General features: G+C 45.4%; 1 protein-coding gene across 1 annotated transcript; it reads right to left on the bottom strand.

Moving 5' to 3' along the window:
- Positions 1–24,206, bottom strand: DHRS12 (dehydrogenase/reductase 12). Its single transcript, XM_026053305.1, is given in 7 exon segments — positions 1–64; positions 66–175; positions 3,137–3,211; positions 14,678–14,773; positions 19,583–19,668; positions 23,183–23,313; positions 24,199–24,206. Coding segments are annotated over 7 exon segments (570 nt in total).
- Between the last annotated feature and the right edge of the window lie 649 nt (positions 24,207–24,855).

Genomic DNA, 24,855 nt, shown 5'->3' on the forward strand with positions numbered 1-24,855 from the left:
TTACACTCTGTTAGCAGTGACACAAGTTCCTGGAGCAGCGGATTTAAACTTCTGGGAAAATTCTCAGGATCTCTGTTAGCTTCTCCCCGTCCTCTGGCAGGCTGTGAGTTCTTGCTAAGGATGAGTGTGTAGCAACTGGTTGTCTGTCTGCAAGGAAAAATAAACGCCCATTTAACTATTGATCTAGCACAAGGGAGATTTTTCTACAGAGCTCTGTACTTCCCAAAAATACTTCATGGTCGTGAAGCCAGAAGACTTATCTTCTATGTTTCTGTAAACAGTGTTAGTTCAGTACATCTTCCAAATCAGAAATTAAACTGATTTCATTTGAATTATTGAGCTAGAGAGACTGCTCTTTTGCACAGTATGACTTAAGAGGAGAGATCTCATTGCAGCCAGACACAGGACAAATTGTGGGGTTTAGACCTGCTCTCTGTCACTACTGTAACTGTCGTAGATAAAGACCAGTAACTTGAGAATATTGGTGCAGGCAGAATTTGTTTTTCCAGCATGAGACATGGGTTTTCCTTGGCTCAGAACAAGTCATCTTAGGGCTGTAGGAATTTTGCAGTTGGGACTGCGCTGTCTGGACTATTTTCCTCCTTAAAATGCTCACTTTTTTACATAGTGAGATTCTGAATGCTAACGGGCTATTGCTCAGCATCCAATATCAAGATGTCTAACCAAGCTTGCTCAGTTTGATGCTTTAGCTGGTTCCCTCCTTGCTCCCTCTGCATAAACATCGCTTCTGTCGGTGCTCTATTACTGCCCATTCCAAGCTATCTTCCAGTGAGAGACTTTTCTCTCCAAAAACATCATAGCTAGAGCCTTGCAACCCAACGAAAATGCCCTCAGGCTCCTCTAAAGCAACCACCGGGGCACTGCAGCAGCCCCATTAGCCTGGTTAGTAAGTCCAACTTGTGCAGTTTCCAGGCAAACGAGCTCTTCCACTGCAGGGCTGCAGATTCCTCAGGAAAACGAGCACTCTGCCTGCAGGCTTCCCAGGGGAGCAGGGGGGTTTGGTCTCCAAAGAGCAAACGTCACAACTGGCTGCACACCCCACATTACCTCTGCTCCTGGAAAGCTGAGGAGGGAGACATGCAGAGGAACGTTCCCTCCTTCACCACTGCACAGGAGCTGCTTCCTGCATCATGGAAAGGGCTGTTTCGAGTAGCTGGTGTGCAAATGTTTGGGAACGATGTGTGCAAGCCAAGCTCTGCGCCATGGAGAAGGTGCTTCTAATCTCTGGAAGGCAGGACTCTGTCAAACAGCTTGTTTATCTTGGCAGATGTAGAGAATTCTGGTTGTACGAGTCATGCTCTCACTTCCCATTTCTTTTCTTGGGAAAAAAAAAAATGCTGGCTCTGGTTGCACCTGAAAGGGAACGGAATGAAAGGGAACAGAGGAAATGGAGGAAAGGTGCTGCTGATGTGGGAAATGGCCGCCTAGGCTCCGGGGAGCTGGGCCTGTGCTAGGCCCTGCAGAGGAAGCCCTTTGCTGAACGGGCCTCTACAGAGCAGACAGCCCAGGAGAGCATGGCCTGACCTACCTCTCTGCAGCAGACACGGGGCACGAGGCTGCTCTGGCAGCCTGAGGGGCACTCAGGCCAGGCCCAAAGCTCTCTAGGGGCATTAAGTGCAGCTGCGGAGCCAAGGCTTGCACCCTGTTTACTGAAGCTGGGGTAGTGAAAGGCGAAAGGCAGGAGAATTGCTGCAATTGTCAGTGTCAGGACCAGAAGAAAAGCAAGGTGACAGGTGAATATGAAGAAAAGCACAGTCTGGTTCTACAAGGAATGACCAGCTTAGATATGTAGTTGGTGCATGGATCACAAAATGCCATTAAAAAGGCCAGGGTGAGTTATCTGTCAACCAACCATGTTTGGGAAGGGAGAGAGAGGACAAAGTTAACCCAGCCATGGGAAGGTCCAAGCTTCCCAACCAGACCTTCCAGCAAATGAGGCTGGAATGAGGCTGTGAGTGCCACGTTGAACAGAAGGACGAGGCTCCTGCGAGTCCTTGCTCCGAGCCTGGCCTCTCTCTCACTGGCCTGACCCACATCAGGCATGGGACGTTCATGCTTACAGCTGCCCCTAATAAAACGCCTCTGGCATCTGCATGGAAGAGGGAGAGGCTCTGACCTATTTTTCCACTTGCATTCCCTGTGAAAATGTCCTAAATGTCGATGAGCTCCACTCTCTGCACAGCTTTAGAGAAAGAAGGAGCTGGCGCTTGGACACTAGCACAGGGAGGCAGGAGGGGCCTGTCAACACAAACCACCCTCCAGTGCTTTGTGAGGAGCACGGGAGCTTCCCAACATCATAAAAGGTGCTGTTTGACTGCTGTGGTTCACCTACCCTCTGGCACAGTCCTGCATGGAGCCATCTTCATTAAAAAAAAAATTAGGTACTGCCTAGAAAAATGCTTTGAAGTCTCTATTACCTGAATTAGAAGACAAAAGCAGGAACATAACAGCCAAGTTAACGCCGTCTCTCTCTGGCTGTGCAGTGCTTGCTTGAGCCTTTAGTCATGGAACAGTTTGGGGAAATGTTTTATTCTCTGAAATGTCGTCTGGTGGGGCCTTCATCCCCTTCTAGGTCAATTTATAGGGAGAAAACTACCAGCATGTGAGAATAGGAATCAGTGAGAGATTTCCAATCCAATTCTATTATAAATTGCAAAGAAGTAGAACATAGAGTAAACAGAAATATGAAGAATCATAACAAATCTTTAACTCTTTTTTTTTTTTACCAGTTTTAGGAAAATCAATTGTATAATATTTCACAAGTGTATGGAGAACAGTGCCTAAACCAACAATAGAACTCATGCTTAAATATTGGTTTGTTTCTATTTCGTCAAACAGGTGATGATTGAAGGTCTCTTGTCTGCAGCTATTTATTTTGGGAGGCACTGGGAAATCCTCAAGCCGCAGGATGGGATAACTTCAAAGCTCATTTGGTTGGAAATATATGACGGACTAGCAAGGGGGTGCAAAACGACCTTAATCACCAATTTGGAGGCAAGAAATTGCTGCAACTGTTAAAGAAAGATACTAGAAAGTTTCAAATCTCTCAGCTTTTAGACTAATCCTGGAAAGAAAACAGAGAGTCAGAGTCTCTCAAGCAGATGGTACCTGCTCAGCCGGGGTGCGTGGCAGAGAAGTGGGTGTTTCTGTGAGCTTTTGCCCTCTGTTCTGTCAAGACAACTTGGTGTCTCTGGAGTAGAAGAAAAACAGCCCAATGAGCACCGAGTCCATTAGCCTGGCCACCGAGTTTGTTCTTCTGCCTCACTGTAACCAGCAGCGCGAGTTCCCCAGGGAGATAAACTGCTCCAAAGCTGGAATTACACAGGCATTTTGGTAGAGCAGAACTACACCTTTGCTCATCCTGCCTGGGTTTATTGGATAATCAGAGACCCCCATGGTCATTGCAGTGTGTATCCTGGCCCCAAGCTTGTCCTTAAAGTACGCAGTTAGCATTGCTTGTACTGCCCAAGCCTGCTTGCTGCAGCTGAGAACTGAGCAGGCAGAGAGGGCTCGCCAGCTAAAGATAGTTTTCTCTCCTTGAGCCTTAAATAAAATAAAATTAAAGTCATGATCTCAGGGCAAAATAATGGGTATGCAGGAGTACATGCCATGGTACTCCTGAAAATGCTGTCTGTACTTTAAAATGCCATAGCTGGTCTAACCAAAGCAGGAAATTTCTTGTATTGATGAATATTATTGCAGGTGGTCTTTATATGGATTGTTCACAATTGGAGAGCAATAATGGAGAGTATGGTTTTTGCAAAGCAGATGATATGAGCAAGAGATGCCAGGGATAACAGGAAGGGCTTCTATAAATACATCAGCAGCAGGAGGAAGGCTAGGGAAAACACTGGTCCACTGCTGAGTGGAGAGGGTACCTTAATGATGGAGCATGCCGAGAAGGCAGAGTTACTAAATGGCTTCTTTACTGCTGAGGCTCGTCCCCATGAACTACAGAGCCCAGATATGAGAGATATAAGAGAGAGAACCAGGAGAGAGGAAGACTTTCCATTGGTCGAGGAGGATTGGATTAGGGATTATTTAAGCAAACTGGACACCCATAAATCTATGGGCCTCGATGGGATGCACCCAAGAGTGCTGAAGGAACTGTCAGGGGTTGTTGCTCAGCCTCTCTCCATCATCTTTGAGAGGTCCTGGAGAGCAGGGGAGGTGCCCGAGGACTGGAAGAGAGCCAACGTCACTCCAGTCTTCAAAAAGGGCAAGAGGGAGGAGCCGGGCAATTACAGGCCGGTCAGCCTCACCTTTGTCCCTGGAAAGGTGATGGAGCAGCTCATCCTAGAAAGCATCTCTAGGCATGTCAAGAAGGAGGTGATCAAGAGTAGTCAGCATGGATTCACCAAGGGGAAGTCATGTCTGACGAACCTAATAGCCTTCTATGATGAGATGACTGGCCAGCTGGACAAGGGGAGAGCCATGGGTTTTGTCTGCCTTGATTTCAGCAAGGCTTTCCACACTGTGTCCCATACTATCCTCATACGGAAGCTCCGGGAGAGTGGACTAGACGAGTACACAGTGAGGAGGATCGAGAACTGGCTGGATGGCAGAGCTCAGAGGGTGGTGATAAATGGAGCTGAGTCCAGTTGGAGGCCTGTGGCCAGTGGTGTCAGTACTGGGGGTCAGTGCTGGCCCCAGTGCTGTTCAACCTGTTCATCAATGACCTGCACGAGGGCACAGAGAGTACCCTGAGCAAGTCTGCAGATGACACCAAGCTGGGTGGAGTGGCTGTGCTCCAGAGGGCTGTGCTGCCATCCAGAGGGACCTGGACAGGCTGGTGAGTTGGGCAGAGAGGAACCTCATGAGGTTCAATAAGGACAAGTGCAGGGTCCTGCACCTGGGGAGGAATAACCCCAGGCACCAGTACAGATTAGGGGCTGACCTGCTGGAGAGCAGCTCTGCAGAGAAGGACCTGGGAGTCCTGGTTGACACCAAGTTAACCATGAGGCAGCAGTGCCCTCATGGCCAAGAAGGCCAATGGGATCCTGGCTGCATCAGGAGGATGTTGCCAGCAGGTCAAGGGAGGGGATCCTGCCCCTCTACTCAGCTCTGGAGTGAGGCTGCACTTCGAGTATTGGGGGCAGTTCTGGGCTCCCTGGGACAAGAGGGATGTGGAGCTCCTAGAGAGGGTCCAGAGGAGAGCAACCAAGATGATTAAGGAATTGGAACATCTCTCATATAAGGAGAGACCGAGTGAGTTGGGCCTGTTTAGCCTGGAAAAGAGAAGACTGAGAGGGGATCTGATCAAGATGTACAAAATACCTGAGGGGAGAATGGAGGGAGGAAGGGGCCAAACTCTCCTCAGTGGTGGCCAGTGACAGGACAAGCGGTAATGGGTGCAAGCTGCAACACAGGCAGTTCCATCTCCATGTGAGGAAGAACTTCTTTCCTGTGAGGATGCCAGAGCCCTGGCACAGGCTGCCCAGGGAGGCTGTGGAGTCTCCTTCTCTGGAGATCTTCCAGACCCGCCTGGATGCCGCCCTGTGCCCCGTGCTCTGGGTGTCCCTGCTGGAGCAGGGGGTTGGACTAGATGATCTCGAGAGGTCCCTGCCAACCTCAACCAGTCTGTGATTCAGTGAGGCTGTGAATATTGCCTTTGTTCTCTCTACTAATTTCCCTGGGAGCAGGATTTTTGTGCATACTCTGTATATGCCTGTGGTCAAGTAGGAGCACTCCTGAAGATGAGGTGAAGCAATTTTTTTTTTTTTTTAAGTGATTTTCATTCAAAATGCTGTTGACCCATCAGGAACTGTCTGTGCTTTCTTTTGGTGAAAAATAATTGTGAGAATGACAAGAGCAGAGTAGAGCTGTTTGTAATTTCTATATTTAGCACTTACAGAAAAAAAAGAAATACTGTAAGAAAACTAGGAAATTTAATTTTAAAATTGTACTTTCTGTGCTATTTTACAAGAACAAAAAGGTTCTTTTAAGCCTATACTCCTATTATAAGTATTTTGCACTCTGCTGCAGCAGATAACTTGCCCTGAGGAAACAAAAAGAAGTTTCCTAGGAAGTGTTCTCCTTTGCTTTCCAATGCAGGGTTGAAGGCAGCAGGAAGGAACTTTACCTTGAAGGAGGAGCCCCTCAGCATATTCTGATATGTTTCTTGAGATACTTATGGTGTTGTATCTAATCCTGGGTAGCTAACACAAGCAAAGCGAGGCCGTCAGAAACCCCGGGCACAGGATGGTACCACAGCCTTGGCAGCAGCATCACCGACTCAGCTCTCTGGGATTAGCTGCTTTTTCCAGCAGGGACAGGAGGGCAGTTGTCCGAATGCACGTCTCTAACAAGAAAGATAAATATGAATGTTAATTTTTCTTTCTGAAAAAGCTTTCTTCTCTTCTTGCCCTCTATAACAAATTAAAATGCAGTCAAGTACAGTCAGTACAAGTCAAGGGCAAGACAATGATTTGGGGTTTCTTTTTACCACTTAAGACACATTTTAAAGGTTTGTTTTCCTTTAAACTGTGTGTAAAAAGTTCTCAACTGTTTAATTCAAAATGAATCTCTCTAGCACCACTTAGTCTAGCGTTTTTGCATCAAGTAAGATGCTTGGTCAAGATCAAGTATAATACTTCCCCCTTGGCCCTTCCCTAGCGGCTCCAGGGCAATAGCTGTGTGTCAGTGATAAACACATATTTTTTTCCACGAGCTACTGAGGCTCGTGACTTCAGCAGCTCTCTCTATAACCTCCCTTGCGCCGAGGCGATGAGATCACCCAGCAGAAGTGCAGCTCGTTCATAAACACGCTGCCAAAGTGAACCCTGTTACATGCCTGGCGAGCAAACCGTGCAGCTCCCCGCCAGCCTCCACCGTCCTTCTTCCCCAGGAGGACCACGGGGATGTCCATAGGCACCCGATGCACTTAAAACCCAGGCAAAGAAGCAAAAGGAGAGGCAGCTGCTAGTGAATAATGAGAGTGTGAGTGTCCCCGGGTGGCTGTGGGAACGCTGAGGGATGACATCATTAGGATGAAAACTACTGTGATTGTCACGGGAGATGGCTGTGAGAGAAACAATAATAAAAAACAGCAGCTTCAGGATAAACTGAAAGGCTGGATTAAATTTCGATTTGCTCTAAATTCATCATATGCAGAATAACCTCACATTTTGGTTAAATGAGCTGCATTTCCTAGAGGCAGAGCTGCAGTGCAGCAGCTATGACAAGCCCTGCTTTGACTACCCCCAGACTAATTTATGCTTCATTTCTGCCTGCTGATTCTGAAGAGATGCAGGGATGGATGCATTAACATTGCCTCATTAACAACGGTGTTTTGTTTTGTTTTCCAGCTGGATGAGAGAAATGTTCGGCAGCAAAAACGCCACTTAGAGCAACTGCAGCTTCTCAGGAGCTTGTGTGTGTAGTTAAAACCACAAATCACAAAGTCAGCATCTCTGTCTTCTTTCAGTTAAACAGAATTCAGTAAATCCCACACAGTTGGACCATTATGTCTTTTTGCCCCACGAAACCACTTGCCCTTTTGCTTTGAGAGCCAGTATCAAGGGCCTGGTTCTGAACCCTGCTTGCTAGGGCAGGCACTAGGATCTCAAAACACATATCTGAAGCACAGGCTTCACGAGCACAGTGCTTTGTTCCTCCTACCACTAAATATTTCACCAACTGTTGTTCCAGTCTTATGTGTCTGCATACAGACTCCTGGATCTAACACATATACGGGATAGCACATGCTCTTATTTGCATGGCTGGTCTATGAGGCAAAACAACCTCAACAAGTAATTTTGAATGTGGTATATCTTTGCTTGAAATGCATCTGCACCAGGTTAGACCCCTGCAATTTTATCTCCATAAAAGCTGGCATGCAGGTTGATAGCTGCGTTCCAGCTGATAAGACTCAGACCAAGAACAGCCAGTCAAGAGGCCGGTCGCAGCCACCTACCCTCTGGCCTGCTTTCTTCCAAGCATGGATATGTTATAGTATGCAGAAATGAACTTCCTTTAAGTAAAAAGGAAGCAATATATGAATGTGTTGACAGCCACAGTCCTCATGCAAGTATGAACTGCCTGCACAAGCAGTACTGAAAAGAAACAAAGAAAAATTTTCTTATTTCTAATAACTGTTCCTCTGCAAGGAAAAACAACATTTTGGTTTGTTAGAGGAGGCTACATTCCCTACCCATTCAAGAAACCGGGACAATATCCAAACTATTTACATTTTTTTCTGACAATTGATTATTGATATCGATGTATAGAGAGAAGGGCAACCAGGATGATTAAGGGAATGGAACATCTCTCGTATGAAGAGAGGCTGAGTGAGTTGGGCCTGTTTTCTCTGGAGAAGAGACGGCTCAGAGGGGATATGATTAATATGTATAAGTTCAGGAAGGGAGAATGCAGGGAGGAAGGGGACAGGCTGTTCTCACTGGTGGCCAGCGATAGGACAAGGGGTAATGGCCACAAGCTGAAGCACAAGAAGTTCCATCTCCAGGTGAGGAGCAACTTCTTTACTGTGAGGGTGACAGAGCAGTGGAACAGGCTGCCCAGGGGGGTTGTGGAGTCTCCTACTCTGGAGGTCTTCAAAACCCGCCTGGATGCCACCCTGTGCCACATGCTGTAGGTGTGCCTGCTGGAGCAGGAAGGTTGGACTAGATGATCTCTAGAGGTCCCTTCCAACCTTAAATATTCTGTGAATCTGTGAATCTGTATTGCGCACCCATTTTGACAAACCAAAAACTTCTCATTCTGTTATGTGGTTTCCTTGACACAGAAATCGTTTTTGCCTGTTGAAGGTGACACCTCCTCCTTCAAGACACATCCTCCTTTAAAATACTAAGTTGCATCAAATGGGATTCATTCTTAATAGTCACTAGGTTCAGACTGTAAGGATTTTTTAAATTTTTTTTCTCCTTATTTTATAAGAACCTAAGAGAGAGTGTGAAGGGATATAGAGGGGAGTTATGAACAACAGTGATGTGCCTTGCACTGAAAGAGCACTGAGTATCTTGGAGATCCTGCCTTTCCTCCGATGGCACCTTTGGGATTCTGCCAGAAACAGGGAAGTTTATTCTGGAAGGACGAGAACCACCAACACTACTGGGGTTATCCTGCAGAGAGGGTGTCCTCGTCTCGAGCAGATACTTTATAAATAGGGTTGACACAGTACATGCTGGCCACATCTCTTGAGCCAAAGAGGCTCCTGGGTGGATGCACAATCCCTTTTAAAGATAAACATCCTTTCAAAATTTGCTTTTCTTTGGAAAAAAATCCTAATCTTGTTATGTCTCTAAGCTGAGCTCACATAAAAGAGAATTTTGCATAATACAGTGTAGTTAAAGTCTTTTCTATCAGGACACAGCAGCCCCAGCATTGTATACCAGGCAGCTAGCTCTGTCCTACAGTAGTCTAGACAGGGTGGGTTCTCAGTCTGCCCTTTACATATCATGTTTTTCATAAAAGTAGCTAATATCACTTAATGAGAACACTTTTATTCATACACAGCCTCTCTCAAGTGCTAGTCACATTAATGTTTGTTTAGGTTTTGTGTTTACTTGTTAGGAAAAAAATCCAGAATCATTACACATTCCCATGTATCCTGTTGTATAATCACTCCACTCACTCCAAGGTCTTCTCAGTTTAGGAGAGAAATCTGATACTAAGCTCTGATTAACTTCTCCCATTTTTTAATGCTATACAGTGAAGTCCTCTGCCAACCTGTATGAGCATTAACTCCATGTTTACTGTCACAGCAATAAACTTCCATGAGGCAAGCATAACAAATGAGGAGCTGTTAGGAAGACAAACATTGAATTACTACACTAAGATGTTTAAAAAACAATAGTACAAAAATCAGCCTGGCTGTTTCCTAAACTCTTAAATTAGGCTACGTTTTGTGTGACACGAAGTGCAAGAAGAGGGGATTCTATGGAAAATGCTTTGCTAGCTCTTGCTGGAAGGTAGTTTGTAAGTTCATCTAACAATTAATTCACTACTGATCTCACCACCTCAGTGACAGCATGAAAGCTATCGGTGCTTGGAGCAAAGTGAAAGCTATCCCCATGCAGCATAACCCACGAGATTCATACACTTCAGATTTGAAAATCAAGCAGGATAATGTGTAATAATAGCACATGAGCACATACACCTACCTGCTTTACAGAATTCATATTAAGTGATCCCCAAACCTGACCTTTAACAGTGATTTATAAGCAAAAATAAGGTTTCAGAAGTAATGCTGTAAAGCCACTGCCTGTTTATGACATCAAATTAATTGATGATACAATTATTGCAGACCCAAGCGTTTTGGAGGCTTCTAGAACAGTTTTTGCTTGACGTTATATCTGGCAATTAGTGGTAAATTGTCGGTGAGGTTTTTAATCTGCTAACGTTCAGCTAAGGGCAGGCAGCCAGCGCCACACTCAGTGGAGTTTTCCATCTGCCCGAGCTTTGCAGCATTATCAGGAACAGTGTTATTTCAACTGTGAAAAAAACGGGAACAAAAGAAAGGAGTTTGATTGTACAGATTTCAGTGGCTCGTTCATCTGGCAAAGATCAGCTAAAGACATTGCCTGGCTTTTCCTATGTCCAACTTTGAAACACACACACACACACACACACACACACACAGGCGGAGCAAGCTGACGTTCTTCCTTCGCCTGGTTCTCTCCATGGAGTTCCAAGCCAGGAGACATCCCCGAGCCCCTGTTTTGAACCCGAGATGAGGAATGAAGATTTTAGTGTGAGGTCTCGGAGGGCCCATTCCACCATGCTAGCAATAACAGCGTGTGGGAAGAGGGAATGAACATGAAAGGCAAAACAAAGGTCTGCGTGTCCCTTAACTTATAAAGCTAAGCTTAGCACACTAAGGGTTCATCTCCATCCCAGGAACCTGGATCTCAATGTAGTTAGTGGATTTGCAGCTACATTTGACCTTTTATGAAGCACATCTCGTCCCAAGGTCTTCATGAAGGAAGTTGGCTTCATAATCTCCTTTTTGCAGGTAGGGTGGTCTTGCCAGAGTTCAAGCACTGTCCTTATGGCAGACTGCCAGCTGCTATCCAAATGATCTGATTTCCCAGAGCAAAATCCAGTAGGCAACACCGCCCTGTATGAAACACAAGTCAGGGGTGTTTTGTGTGGAGAGAAGTGACTGAGAAACACCCATATGGGCTAGGTGGACACAAATAGGCTCTGCTGCTACTGCAGCACAGGAACAGCCTATTTCCTTTGCCCCTGCCTTTGTTTGCACCCAGACTAAATGTATATGGCTGATATCATTAAAACAAGGGAGCAGAGCAGGTTTCGTTAGAGTGGAGAAAAGATGCAAACTGGGAGCATTACTTAGTTATCACCAAACATATTTATTCAAGCACCCCCTTGGCTGCTGAACAACAGTGAACTGTGACAAACCTACCATTTTTCCATGTCAAGTGAAAAAATGTGTCATGCAAAAGCAAAGTGGGGCAGGCTGTAAAATGGAGAAAAGATCATTTCAGCTGAATTTCCAGTGCTTTGATAAGAACATGCTCCTGCTGCCTCTCCTTCCCTATCAACACTGACAATTTTTTTCCCCAAAGTGACTGAATACTGCCAGTTAGAATAGCCTTTATCTGGGGTTTTATGTAGAAAAGCTGAAGTGCTGACTCACAGGTCTGCAGGTCTCATCAGAAGTTACTGTTCATCAGTGCCCAGCTCCTGGATGCAGGCCCTGAGGACAAGGCCAGCCGCAGGAGGAGGCATGAGGGTGGCAACACACAGAGCTTACTATTCTAGCCAGTGTTATTTTCATACACACTCCTCTCTCAGAGGATTTAGGCATTCATTTTTGCCTGATACGGTGTAAGAAAATATGAGGATAATGTAAGTTTCACAGGTCAGGATTTAAAAGCTTCAATCTAAATGAGTAATCCTACATCTTATGTAAACATCCATTAGTTAGATATCAGATACAGAATTCAAAAACTCTACTATATATTTAAATCATTTTGTAGTTCAGAGTCTTGCATTCTTTGACAGATACATCCTAGACACTCCTTTACTAGACCAGAGCTAAGATCCAGGTAGTAGCAGTCACAGAAAGATGGAAACAATGCCCTGCATGTGAACATTTGAAAAAGAAATACATATATAATTCAATCTCATTTCTATAAAAATCAAACATTTTGTTGCAATTTCCAAGCTATTGACAAAAGGGGGACAACTGCAGATTTTCAAAACACGGGTCTAGGATGACAAAACCTGACCAGGTTTTCCCTTTTCTAGGGAAAAAGGGAGAGCTGGAAATCCAGGCTGTACAGTCAGCCAACATACTGGTTTACAGCCGCCCTATACCAGCCATATCTAATTTAGCAAAATCTCTCTCTGACAACCTTAGCCACAGATAGTTACTGATACAGAAAGAGCTTTTCCAAGGGAAAGCAAGCACAAGGGTGCACAGTGTTCATGGAAATGACTCTGCTGACAAGCACTTTTCAATACAGCTTCTCCCTCTATGACTCTGGTAGGCCTGATTTACTCCTCCACCTCCGGCTTTAAAGAGAAAACCAGCACCAGGAGAGATGGACACAACATTCACAAAAAGGCTACAGGCATTTTGCTGGCTTGCTGCAACTGAATTCAGCTTCCTCTAGCAGGCACGTGCGGCTGTATTCTGCTGGGCATCTCCAGCATGGCTGATTTACAGCTGGAAAAGCAGAGCTTGCTGCCTCTCCTACTTGGGAGATAAAATCTAATTCAAGGGATGTCCCAGTACTGTTCCTTGGCAATTAATTTCCTCAGTGTTTCAAACTGAACAAAAGCATGCTTTCATGTTCAGACTGTTTTATTTGTTTCATGCTGCTTCTCTCCAGAAGAACTGCAATTTTGTGCAATGCTGAATTTCTGTTTGAAAGGGCACAAGAGGATTAACTAATTTAAGGTGAAGAAATTCTCAAGGTGGAAGTTCTTGTATTTCTATGGCCAGTAGAAATTAGATGGTAAAATAAAGCTTATTTTGAATTTGAAGGCTTTGAATCACTAGAAACAGATTTACTTTTCAGAAGATTAATTTTAAGAAAATGAATCTATATCTCTTTGTGTGGATTTTTAATTGTCAGTTTAGTGTAGTCAGACTTGCACAAAAACAAGCTGTGCATTCCATACCAGCTAAGCATGAGCCATTTATACCTAAAATAGAAGTTTTCAAAAGCAAATATGAGCTAAGGAAGCCAACCAGGATCAATCAAGAATAAAACCCAGCAAGGGTTTCCACGCTCCAGATGCACAGCTTGAGCTTCCCCCTTTCCAGCCCCAGACACTGACAAACAGAAGGACAACACAAAAACAGAGCACCTTAATGTGTCACTTCTGAACATACTAAACATGCCAAACATATTCCCTCAAGGAAAGCATGTATTTGCATGGAGGGCAAGGGAAAAGAGAGTGACAGGGCTTCTGGCATATGCATCACAGCTCCTGCTGCAAGAGATGTAGCTCCTACAATACCAACAGCAGCAGGCATTTTTTCTCCCTGCTGGCTGGGTGTTTGCTCACATCTTTTCCATGTTTTTTATGAGTGGCCTTCCACTTTGCTCTCTATCTTTCCTGCTCATCCAAGTCTTCCTTCCTCTTCTTTCTTTGCTGCCCATAATTAATTCTTCACACACCCCTGCCATCAAGTTCATTGGAGTTCCCAACAAATGTGGAATGCCCAGGACTTGTCCATCACTGTTCAGTCACTCGAGTTCACGCTGTGACCCTCAGAGTGTCCAGGGCCCTGTAGAGGGGCAGGCCAGCAGGTGGCTGCATTCGAGCTCATGACCATTGAGGAGAGCAGAGCTAACAGCAGAGGTGCTTCACACCGACCCTGGGCCTGCTTGTAGGGACCACAGCTTCTGACAGCAACACCCCACACACACCCAGCCCCACTCTAGCACTGCCAACATAGAGCTGCATGGCACAGCCTTCATGTGCCATCCCGTAAAACCTAGGGAATAGCCAGGCGCTCACCCGCCCTGAGGTGACCTTCTCAGACACCTTCTGCTCATCTTTCTTCTTCTTCCAGGTGAAACTCAAGCTTTTCTCTCTCACCTTTAAGAAATTTGCACCCATCTCCTCATTCACTGCCACTCTTCCAAATGATTCCTCTGTTTCCATCTGAACTTCCTCCTGCTATCAGCACCACAATAATCATTTCTGGTGCTTTGATTGTAGCACAGCAGATCTTCACTGCTAATTAAAGGACATCACTGGGCCTTGATCATTCATGTTGCTGAACTGTTAGTTCTTTCCCTGGCTCTGCTTTAGACTGATCTTCTATAAAACTGTTATTCTTAATATGGACTAGGCCTAAGCAGGACCTCCTTGCGAAGAGGAATCAAACTGGTCCCTGCCATATTATTTTACAGAATATTGATAACCTAAACATGCACACTACATGGCACTACAAGAGTGATGAAAGCCAAAGAGAACGAGTGTGGTAAAACCCTCAAGAGATGCAATTATATTACCGCATTTCTCATTTACTAGTTTCATATCTGTTTACAGGAGCTGAGAATGAGCAAGAGCAAACGGCCTGTGGAGACATCTGCAGCAACATTCTGTGGAAATTAAGCAGAAGAAATTGTGAAGTCTAGACTTCTTGTTGGACAAGTTCAGAGGCCATATACTCCAAAGCCAGACACATAATTTAAGTATGCAGACTTACCAAAACATATAATTAATGATGTTCACTCTTGAATTTTTCAGTAGACTTACAGATTTCTTTCGTATTAAATATACCCAAAACATGCAAGAAGATATTCTAAACAAAGAAAAGTAGTTATAATCAACACAGACTGTGAACAGATCATGAGTGAGTTTGAGGGAGGCCTAGGTGCAAGTTTTTTAAGCCTTATGGAAACATATTCTCTTCAGAACATAACTAAAGCTATTTCGGAAATATGTACAACCAGGAAATGTAATTCTAGACCTTAAAACATGTTTAGTCAGTTGATCCAGTTGCTTCCAAGCCATGGCTCTTTAACGCTGAATTTGCTAAAGAGAACCCTGCTCAGATAAATAGCTGTCACAGACAGTCATGCACAGCAGAATACTACAAAAATGCAGTAAAGCTTGCAAAGCCTCTGTTCAGACAACACACAGAGCTGCTTCCTCTTCAGCTGGGAGCAACTTTCCAAAGCAAAGCACTAAGCACCAAGGTCACAGCAGTGCGCCAAGCACTAAGGTCACAGCCCTGAGGATGATTTAGGTTGGGAGAGAGACCTGAAGGGAACGTGGGATCACACCCTGCTCACCACAGGCCACCAAGACGCGGTTGTTCAAGGCTTGTCCATGAGACCTTCATTTATCTCCAAGCATGGACACCCTCTAGCCTCTCCAGGATACCTGATCCAGTGGTTGACCATCATCATGGAGGAAAAAGAAGACCCTAATATCTAATTATTATTATTGCCCCTAATATCTAATCAGAATTTCTCCTTGCTGCAGTTTGTGTCCACTCTGCCTCTTGCCTTTTCACTGTGCACCACCAAGAGCCTGGCACTGCCATCACTGTATCCCATCATTATGGGGCTGTAGGCAGCAGTAAGACTCACCTCAGCCTTCCCTTCTTAACACCAACCAAACCCAGCACTCCCACACGCTCCTTATTCACCATGTGCCCCACCTTTGTGACCCTCCAGGACACCAATGTATTCCTTGCCCTGGGGAGCCCAAAACTGGATGCAGGACTCCAGACGTGGTCTCACTAATGCTCCAAGAGGGGAGGGAAGTGTCACTTCCTTGATTTGCTACTTGCACTGGTGCTAATGCAGCCCAGTGGTCCTCCTTGCCCCAGGGCATGCTGATCACTCAGGGACAACGGGTGTCCCTAGGTCCTTGTTGGCTGTGGTGCTTCCCAGAGAGCTTCCTCAGCTCCCGGGGGTCACTGCGCATGTGCCTCCAGTGAACTTCATGTTCACGTCAGCCCCTTTCCTCACTTGTTAAATCCCTCTGGAGAGCAGCCTTCCCATCCACATAGCAGCTATTCCCGACATTTGGGATCATCTGCAAACTGCCAGAGAGCTCCCTCTCTTCCATCATCCAGGTTGTTAACAGAGATGTCACAGAGATTCGGGCCCAGCACTGAGCCCTAAGGGACGTCACTAGTAACCAGCCCCCGGATGGTCTTCATCCTGTTCATCCTTTGGAGCCCAACTGTCCAAGGTGGTTCTTCTCCCATCTGGTTGCCCACCAGTGCAAACCACAACTCTCCAGACTCCCATTTCAGAGTAAATTTCCATGCATTCAAGCCACTCCTGTGTGTACAATTCCTCCTCATTCCTCTTCCCAGCCTGTCCTCCTGAGACAGCCTGCATGCATTCATTACAGCATTCTAGTCATGCAAACCGTGTCCATAACCCCAGTGAGTTCACAACTCTGCAACTGCCTATGAATTTTTAATCCTTCCTGTTTGCTTCCCACAGTGTGGGTATTTCATGGTCAGGCACTTGAGGCTGACTTCAGTCATGCGGCCTTCACAGGGAACCTCTTCCATTATGTTGCCCTCTAGACACATCGTTACCAGCCCCACACATCTACACTCAAGATACACCCCCGCTAAGTCATTGGTGCCCATTTCAATCAGCAACAAAGGGCACAATTCAGGGGGCCCATAAGCCTTAACAGAGTCTTCATAGTACCCTAGATCTGAGTCCCTGACAGGCAACAAATGTTCCAGGAAATCAAGCCAGCTTGGCAGACTAGCGCTATGCCTCCATCCCACACACAAGGGAGCCTCCAGCCACCTCCACCCACTGCTTCATCCTCCATCTCACACTTGATTCAGGCTCTGGTGTCTCCGGAGCCTCCCCTGGCAGCGCTTGCTCTTCCTTGGCTGTTGCCATGGCACTAATACCTATCCTGCACAAGCACATCTGCAGGCAGAGATGCCTTCCATTGCCAGCAGCTTCCAGCCTTCCTGATCTTGGCAGTCTCTCATCTGAGTGCAGTCTCCAGCTGTCCCTCCTTCCATGCAATGTGGGGACAGCCCTCTTGTAATCCATGCAGAGATACTGTCAATCTTCTGTTGATCCTCACTGGAGCTCTGCTCACCTGCTGCAGCCCAGCACCTCAGCCACAGTAAAGCCGAAGAGATGAGGCCACCACCATGGTCTGCTCCAGGCTTGGGGAGAAGCACCAGGTGTTTCTTGCTGCCCAGGTTTTGCCACCTGCTCTGGAGCAATGTGTGGGTTGAGGCCTCCAGTGTGCCAGGCATGATCCCTCCAACCATTGTGGCCCAACGTGCCTTGCTCTGCATCGCTGCACCCTCTCCAGCAGTCTCAACTGGTGTCAGGTCCCTTCTGTACCCTCTTCCACACTAACTGCTCCATGAACTGCCAAGCCCCTGCTAGACACCCCATGTCACAGCAGTCTTGTAGTGTTTTAAGTCCTATAGGCAGAGATGTAGACGCAATACAATAAAAAATGGAAACCTTTATTTGAGTGTAAACTCATCATTTCTTACCCACTATAGCTATAAATAGTTCCTCTCCCCAAAACAGCAAAGCTGTTTTACTGTTTCTTACACACAAATCCCTTGTTTTTTGAAAATTGGTGTTCTCTCCAGTACAAGCACAGGGGCATTTATCAGCATGCAGAAGGCAGGTCAAATACTGCTCTTCTTCCAGATAGCCCTTAATCTCAAAAACATAGCGCAGTTTTATGACACATCCTGGGAAAAGGTTCTAAGACAATAATACAGAGAATGTGTTCCACAAAAAAAAACCCCAAACGACATTCATTAAACCTCCCCTCTTTCCAAGCTGTTTCTTTAAATACAAGTAGAGGAAATAAGTGAAGAAGCTGGGAAAATTATAAGTCACCATTCCCAGTCTGTAATTCTGCTTTTCTGAAGAGAAAAACACATTACTTCTTCTCTTGAACCACTGGATTTCAGGTGCATAGATGAGGAAAGTCAGAATTTGTCACCACAGTGTTTATTTCTGACCCAAATCTGACACTGCACTACAGTTTCTGCCTCTCTAGGAGCTTTCCACCTTCAGCGCTACTGGAACAGAAAACCTGCCGATTTTTGGGCAAATGTTCAAATCTACAAAAGATTTTGGCATTACTGCAAATATAGAGATATCTGAATCAACACTTTTCTGCTGAATATTGTAATATTAACTCAGAGAAATGACTCTTAGCTCTGTTTGCCAAAGGATCTTCCATGGTAGCAAGGTCATTTTCAAAGTGAGACCTAATCTGCAAGACTAGATCTGCTTTAGCTGACCAGGAGAATTTCCACGTTTGCAGGTCGAGGTGCAGGCACCTGCCACATAACAACTCCATTTCAGGGCTGAACTCAGACATCCCCTGGTTACTGTTGGTGTGGAATATGATAAAAGCCCATGGTGTCCACTGCAGTAGCACCTCTGTCCAGGTGATGAAGAACAGGACCCCAGCAAGGTAAGCATGGATACAGCTTGTCAAATTGTAGAGAAAGGAGTTTATTTCCCCCCTGCAGGAAATATTTTGCATCTGAATGCACATGTGCAAAGAATGATATTTTTGTGCTCTCCTTATTAAAATTACTTTTTCCAGTGCAGTCTCACATCTCACAAGGCTCCTTCAACAGCCAATCTGTCACTTCATTGAATGCTCCTTTCTGTGTAACTGCCCTGTGCTGCAGATGATGCACAAGTTCTGCAATGTTCTTGTAGCCATCCACATCTAGAGAACCTACAGACTGGCAGCCTACCAAAACTGAAAATTGTGACTGTGCTGTGTTTGGAAGAAGAGTATCACTTGCCTCTAGCTTTGTTTCTTCAAGTGACAGAACAGAAAAGAACCTTCAGAGGTCACCAAACCCATCCCTGTTCTCCAGGTCATCTGACCGTGTCTCTCCTTATTACCATTCTCTTCTGAGTTAGAAACAGAGCTAACTCTGGTAATCACCAGTCCTTCCACAGTTGTATATTATTTTATAACACCAACATATGTATGTATTGTTATAACAGCTAGTTATAGACAACTGGAGAGTATTTATTTCTACATAAGGGTTGTAAATAATTAGCAGAGCACCACTGACAGCTACAGGGCTATACTGGAGAGTGGGAGAGAAACTGTGAGCAGAAAAGAGGAGGCAGGGAAGAAATACAAGAAAATGAGAAGGAAAAGTATGCAGTTCATGGAACTAGGGTTCCTGAGGACTTCACGGAGCAGAGGAGGCAACCTTAGCAAATCAGAGGCACCTTATGCATACATGTAAAACCTTGTACTCTAATGCTGTAAATGGATGGACATTTTTGCAAGAGTGTTGCACTGCATTAACCTCAAAAAGCCTCAGCCACGTAATTAGGAATAGCAACCATGGTGTCACAAACATACCAGCAATGAATATTAAGTAAACCAGAATGGTCCTGGTGATGTAATAACCACAGAAAATACCAACAGGCAAAATTAAACTACTTCAATCCACAGGGATGAGAAATTGTTGGAAAGTACATAGCCTTTATGAAAATACTATTAAAAACACAACAGCCAAACAATCCAAGAAAATATCTCAAGGTCTTTGAAGTCTTAATATTATCAATATAGTTTAAACAAAAGGCTGAATACAACAATTCACCTGATTACCTGTTTCGGTCATCATTTCTCCTTTGGCTTCCTCGGCCCTGTCCCTATTTCTACACGCCATGTGAACTGTGCCACCTGGTGGCTTTCAACAAGAAACACGGTTGACAATTTTTGGCTAAATGTGCACGGCGGGGAGGATGTGAGCAAGGAGATGGACGAGGTGATCTCCTATCCGCAGTTTTTGCATGTGCTGAGCAGGCAGGAGGGGAGCGGTGGCTCCTCGTCAGGGCTGCTGCAGCCCAGCTCTGTGCAGCCCTCGGGGCTCCCGTGACCCTGCAGAGCTGGGAGCGAGGACCCAGCACCCAGGTTTGCCAGGCAAACCACTACACAAACGGGACACACCAAGGATCCCAAGGTCGGCCAAAGTGCTCAAGCAAAGGTATTTTAAACAAAACATTCAGCACTCGATAAGTGAACTAGCAAAGACAATTGAAATATTTCTGCTTGGCTCTGGTCACTGCAAAGGGAGATAGAGGGACAATGTGTCCCTCCTGGGGCAGGGAGGTTGGACTAGATGATCTCCAGAAGTCCCTTCCAACCTCAACCATCCTGTGATTCTGTGACTGTGTGAGAAGGTAACTGCTGTAAGAGGCTTCCAAACCATGGCTGTGTGTAGCCGTTGCAGCGTACACACCGTCTGCTCAAGCCAACTTCTGTCAAGTTGGCATGTCATGTTTAATGTAGATGAAATACTAGGCCTGCACTAGAATTAAAGCAAAGAAAACTGTATGATAAAAGCTTCTTATGCTGTATGGCCAACAACTGTAAAGGGTTGAAGGGTTGAATAACAAGTTATTTGAATAGTTATGTAAAAATGGGAATAAAAGACCAGATATCAGATTTATTTTCAGTAATGGCAGAGGATGTGATGAGAACCATGGTCACAAGCTGCAGTTTGGGAGGTACAGGTCGAGTTTGCGCTGGGAGATGAGGGCAGCATTTCATCCGGTTGTCTCAGAGGTGCTGTGGAATTTCCATCCCTGGCGAGCTATCAAAATCCAGCTAGACAAAGCTACTGCTGATTTGATCTAGTGTTGGCAACAGTCCTGCTTCGAGCAGGATGTCGGACAAGATGACCTCTAGAGGTCACTTCCAACCAATATTTCAATGAAAAGAATATGCAGGACATATTCTGCATATTCCTCTCACAGAACTGGACATCTATCGTTGATTTGTGGCTTAGGAAAACTGAAGAAAGCCTTCAAAAACAGGACTAATGTGCAGGTAGGTATGCTCTTTTATTTCTATACTGTTCTCTAATCATAACAAAGATTTTTTTAAATGTTTGAATCATAGGAATACATGTACATTTTACTTGCACGTCTTTTTAAGAGTGTTCTTAGTTTCTTAGCACTCTTCTAATGCTCAGAAATTAAATATAAGAACTATTAAGTGTACCCCAGCAAGAGAGCTACAATAACCTAGCAATATGGTACACGAGAGCATTCATCCATGTGCTACACAGGCCAATTTGGGGATTTTTCCACTGAACCCCATTATAGCAATATCCTTAGCATGCAGCTGGCAGGGGGATACAAGCCAGGAGGATGCTCTGAAAATCCCAACAAGCTGTGAATCGTTCACCACACTGAATGAGTTGGTTAGGTTACTAATGCTGAATGCACAGCTGTAGTCAGCAAGGGGAAACTCCTCAGCCTGGGATATCGATACACATGATAGTAATTGATTTTTAGTACAAGTTTCCCTCTTCTGGGAACACAGGTTTGTGTTATAAATGTGCTGGGCATGAAAGAGACTATATACAGACAGGCCCTGAATGTATACATGTCTTTGCCCCAGGGAGCTTAGATTTCAGGAGTAAGAAAGAAAACAAGCATCAGGAGGGGCAGTGGCGTTCAGGGCTTGCATGTCTGCTCACTTCTCACGGTAAGTGGAAAGGAAGGCTTTAATTAGAGACCTAAGTGCATTTGCAGATGTTCAGAGAACTATTTGCAAAGCACATGGCACTGCAGAGAAGACAATACAAGCCATGTGTACCTGTGAACATTTAATAAATGAGTAGCCTTCAGGCTTACTGGGAGCCAGTTATTTAGTCCACGTTGAGATGTGTCCTGCCAACAGAGGTGGTTTTGACTCTGAATAGGATTCCCTTTTCTTACTGTTAAGAACACAGAGCAGTTGTGGTATGATGCACTGCCAGGAAAGGCTTTTCCATAGTAAATATCTGAAGTTGCTGAAATTTAAATAGCACATGTGAACCATAGAGTCGTTGGGATAGGGCTGTATCAAAATGGAATTTACAGTTCATAAGAAAGAGGAAAGCACAAATGTGCAATACCCGTAAGACATTGATTCTCAGGAAAGCTGAACTCAGGCTAGAGAAGGTTACAGCTCAAAGCTGCAGTGATTTACAAAGCTGTGCAGTGCTTGAAAAAGCCAATGTAAAGTGATATACCAATGTGGCCATATGTCAAGCTATATTGACTTGGATATTCTTTTGTTGAGTTTGAATTCCTTATTTTCTTGTCATGATGTGCTTGAAGTGATTTAACTAGGAGCTAGAGTTCTCATAGCTGTCAGGAAGTTCCAGAGTGGCCCTCTAAGTCCACAGGGCCTGGACTTAGTCAAGAATACACTGATAATCATTTAACCTGATATCTATAGCAGTTCCCTTGAAGAGTATCAGAGAGGCAGCTTGAGCCCAAGAACATCTTTTGGTCTCCAAATACTAGCCACAGCGACCAAACCTCAGAAACATAGTCATCTTGAAAGCATGCATAACCTGACAGACCTACTTGTGACAGAACAAAGCAACTCTGTGTAAAACAGCTATAATGGCAGTACTCTGAACTTGAAATCATCTGTGGCTTCAGAACCAACAGGGATCTTCAATTCCAAAAATTTTAAATTAGTTGAAGTTAACCATGCCCAAACTCTCCTTCCTAAGGCACTTCCTAGAGCCTAGGCAGGCCAAAGGAGCCCCACAAGCTCCTCTCTTTTATTCCGCATGCCAAAACTCTTGTCATTCTTGCACCACAGGAATTATTTTGGTAACTCTGAAAACCTGAAAAGGATTATGTTTACCTTTACATACTAGCTAGTTACAGCTCATTCTTCCTTAGAGACAGCAATAGAAGAAAATATTGCATGCACTCAGTTAAGGGACCTAAACTCCAGATTACTGTTGTTAAGATCAAGCACAACTTTGATTCTTTTATATCCACCCACCTCAGTTTAGCAAAGTCAATTGCATTTTTTGATCCTATAACACAATTGGAAGTCCTTCAAAACAGTTTAAATCCTGCCAGGCTGCTACTTGCACTGAATCAGCCTTAAAGGGAGCTTGATCCATCACTGAGATCTCTAGATGCCCCTATAACTTACAAAGTATTGGTAATCTTGCATTTGAGAAAAAAAATGTAGATTTCTCCACTTTTTTGTTTGTTCTCTCTTTATTTCCAGTTTTCACCCTACCATGCTTAAAGCTCCAATATGTATCACCAGCCCTGTAAAACAACCCTTGGATGCTACTTATAAGGAAGCACATGCATCTTCAACACCTCTACTAGGAGGCCAAATTCGCCTCCATTTCTCTCTTCTGCAAGGGGTTACGAGCACTCTGGCTCCTCTGTCTTTGCCAGGTCTTTGGCCACGACCTTGCCAATGCTGCTCGTGGCTCTGGTGACCAAGAAGGGCTATTCAGCCATGTCCACATCGATACCCGTGGGGCTGAAGTGTGTGGACACCGATGCGTAGCTGATCCTGAACAAGTCAGAAGAAACTCGTGAGAAGCACAGTATATCACACATCCATTAAAATAAAATTAATTAATTAATTAAATTAATTAATTAAAGGTGGGGAAGGTTTGCAAAGTGCTTCTTGATGCTGCCCAGTAAACTTGACAGGATTCAGCTTCCATGGGGAGTCCCTCAGTATAGGAGGGACGTGGAGCTTCTGGAGAGGGTCCAGAGAAGGGCAACCAGGATGATTAAGGGAATGGAACATCTCTCGTATGAAGAGAGGCTGAGTGAGCTGGGCCTGTTTTCTCTGGAGAAGAGACGGCTCAGAGGGGATCTGATTAATATGTATAAGTTCAGGAAGGGAGAATGCAGGGAGGAAGGGGACAGGCTGTTCTCACTGGTGGCCAGCGATAGGACGAGGGGTAATGGCCACAAGCTGAAACATAAGAAGTTCCGTCTCCAGGTGAGGAGCAACTTCTTTCCTGTTAGGGTGACAGAGCAGTGGAACAGGCTGCCCACGGAGGTTGTGGAGTCTCCTGCTCTGGAGGTCTTCAAAACCCGCCTGGATGCCACCCTGTGCCACATGCTGTAGGTGTGCCTGCTTGAGCAGGAAGGTTGGACTAGATGATCTCTAGAGGTCCCTTCCAACCTTAAATATTCTGTGAATCTGTGATTCTGTGAATCTGTGGGAGTGAGGGACACATCCGTGAGCAGCAGCTTTCAGAAATAAGGCTTTAAAATCCACCTTTCCTGGCATATGTGTATGGGGGAGGGGGTGTGTTCCCTTAAAAACAAAAGTGAGAAAGATTAAAAATGGTTAAATTAAACTCTGTCCCTCTCATCCCCCAGTGCCATCGGTACTTCGTGCACCCCCGCAGCCCCTTCACTAACCACGGCCAGGCGGTACCAGGACATGGTGCCGCCTCTGCTGCTGCCACTACAGCCATGGCAGCCCCACTTCTGCCCTTATATAAAGGTGCCCACTTGTTAGAGAAGGGCCCAGGAGGAGGGAGGGCGCCCACAGGGTGCCGCCATTACAGGGCGGCCGCCTGCCCACCTTTGCAGTGGGCTGGAGATGACGGCGCTTCTTCCCGGAGCCCTTGGGGCCTTCGGCTTCCTTCCCTCTCTGCCTCTCCCTTTGGTTCACTTCCTTCTTAACCAGCCAGCAAGGAAAAGGATCTGTGTGGAGCTGCCTGATCCGGGGCGATGGCACTAGTTTGGTCACACTTTGTCTTCACCCCAGCGCCATCACATTCCCTCACGGCCCATGGCTGCCTCATTCCAGCCACAGCCCGGCCTGGTGCCTCTCTGGCGCATTTTAACCCTAAGGAAATTGCCATTATAGGTATAACTATATTTATGAACACACTAAAGGAATGTAGAATTAGGGAGCTCAGTTTGGAGAAGTTACATGAATTCATGGTGGTGAAAGAAAGGAGGGACTCTGCCTTTTCTTGACCATATTTATGGTAGTCTGACCTGCTTTTTGCAGCATTTAAGGATGTTGCTCAAGTCTCCCACTTAGAGAGATGCCTAAATATCAGGTTCTAACCCAAGAGGTGGT

This window comes from Nothoprocta perdicaria, unplaced genomic scaffold, assembly GCF_003342845.1.
Source record: "Nothoprocta perdicaria isolate Ctin4 unplaced genomic scaffold, notPer1 scaffold_98, whole genome shotgun sequence".
NCBI classification, from domain to species: Eukaryota; Metazoa; Chordata; class Aves; order Tinamiformes; family Tinamidae; genus Nothoprocta; species Nothoprocta perdicaria.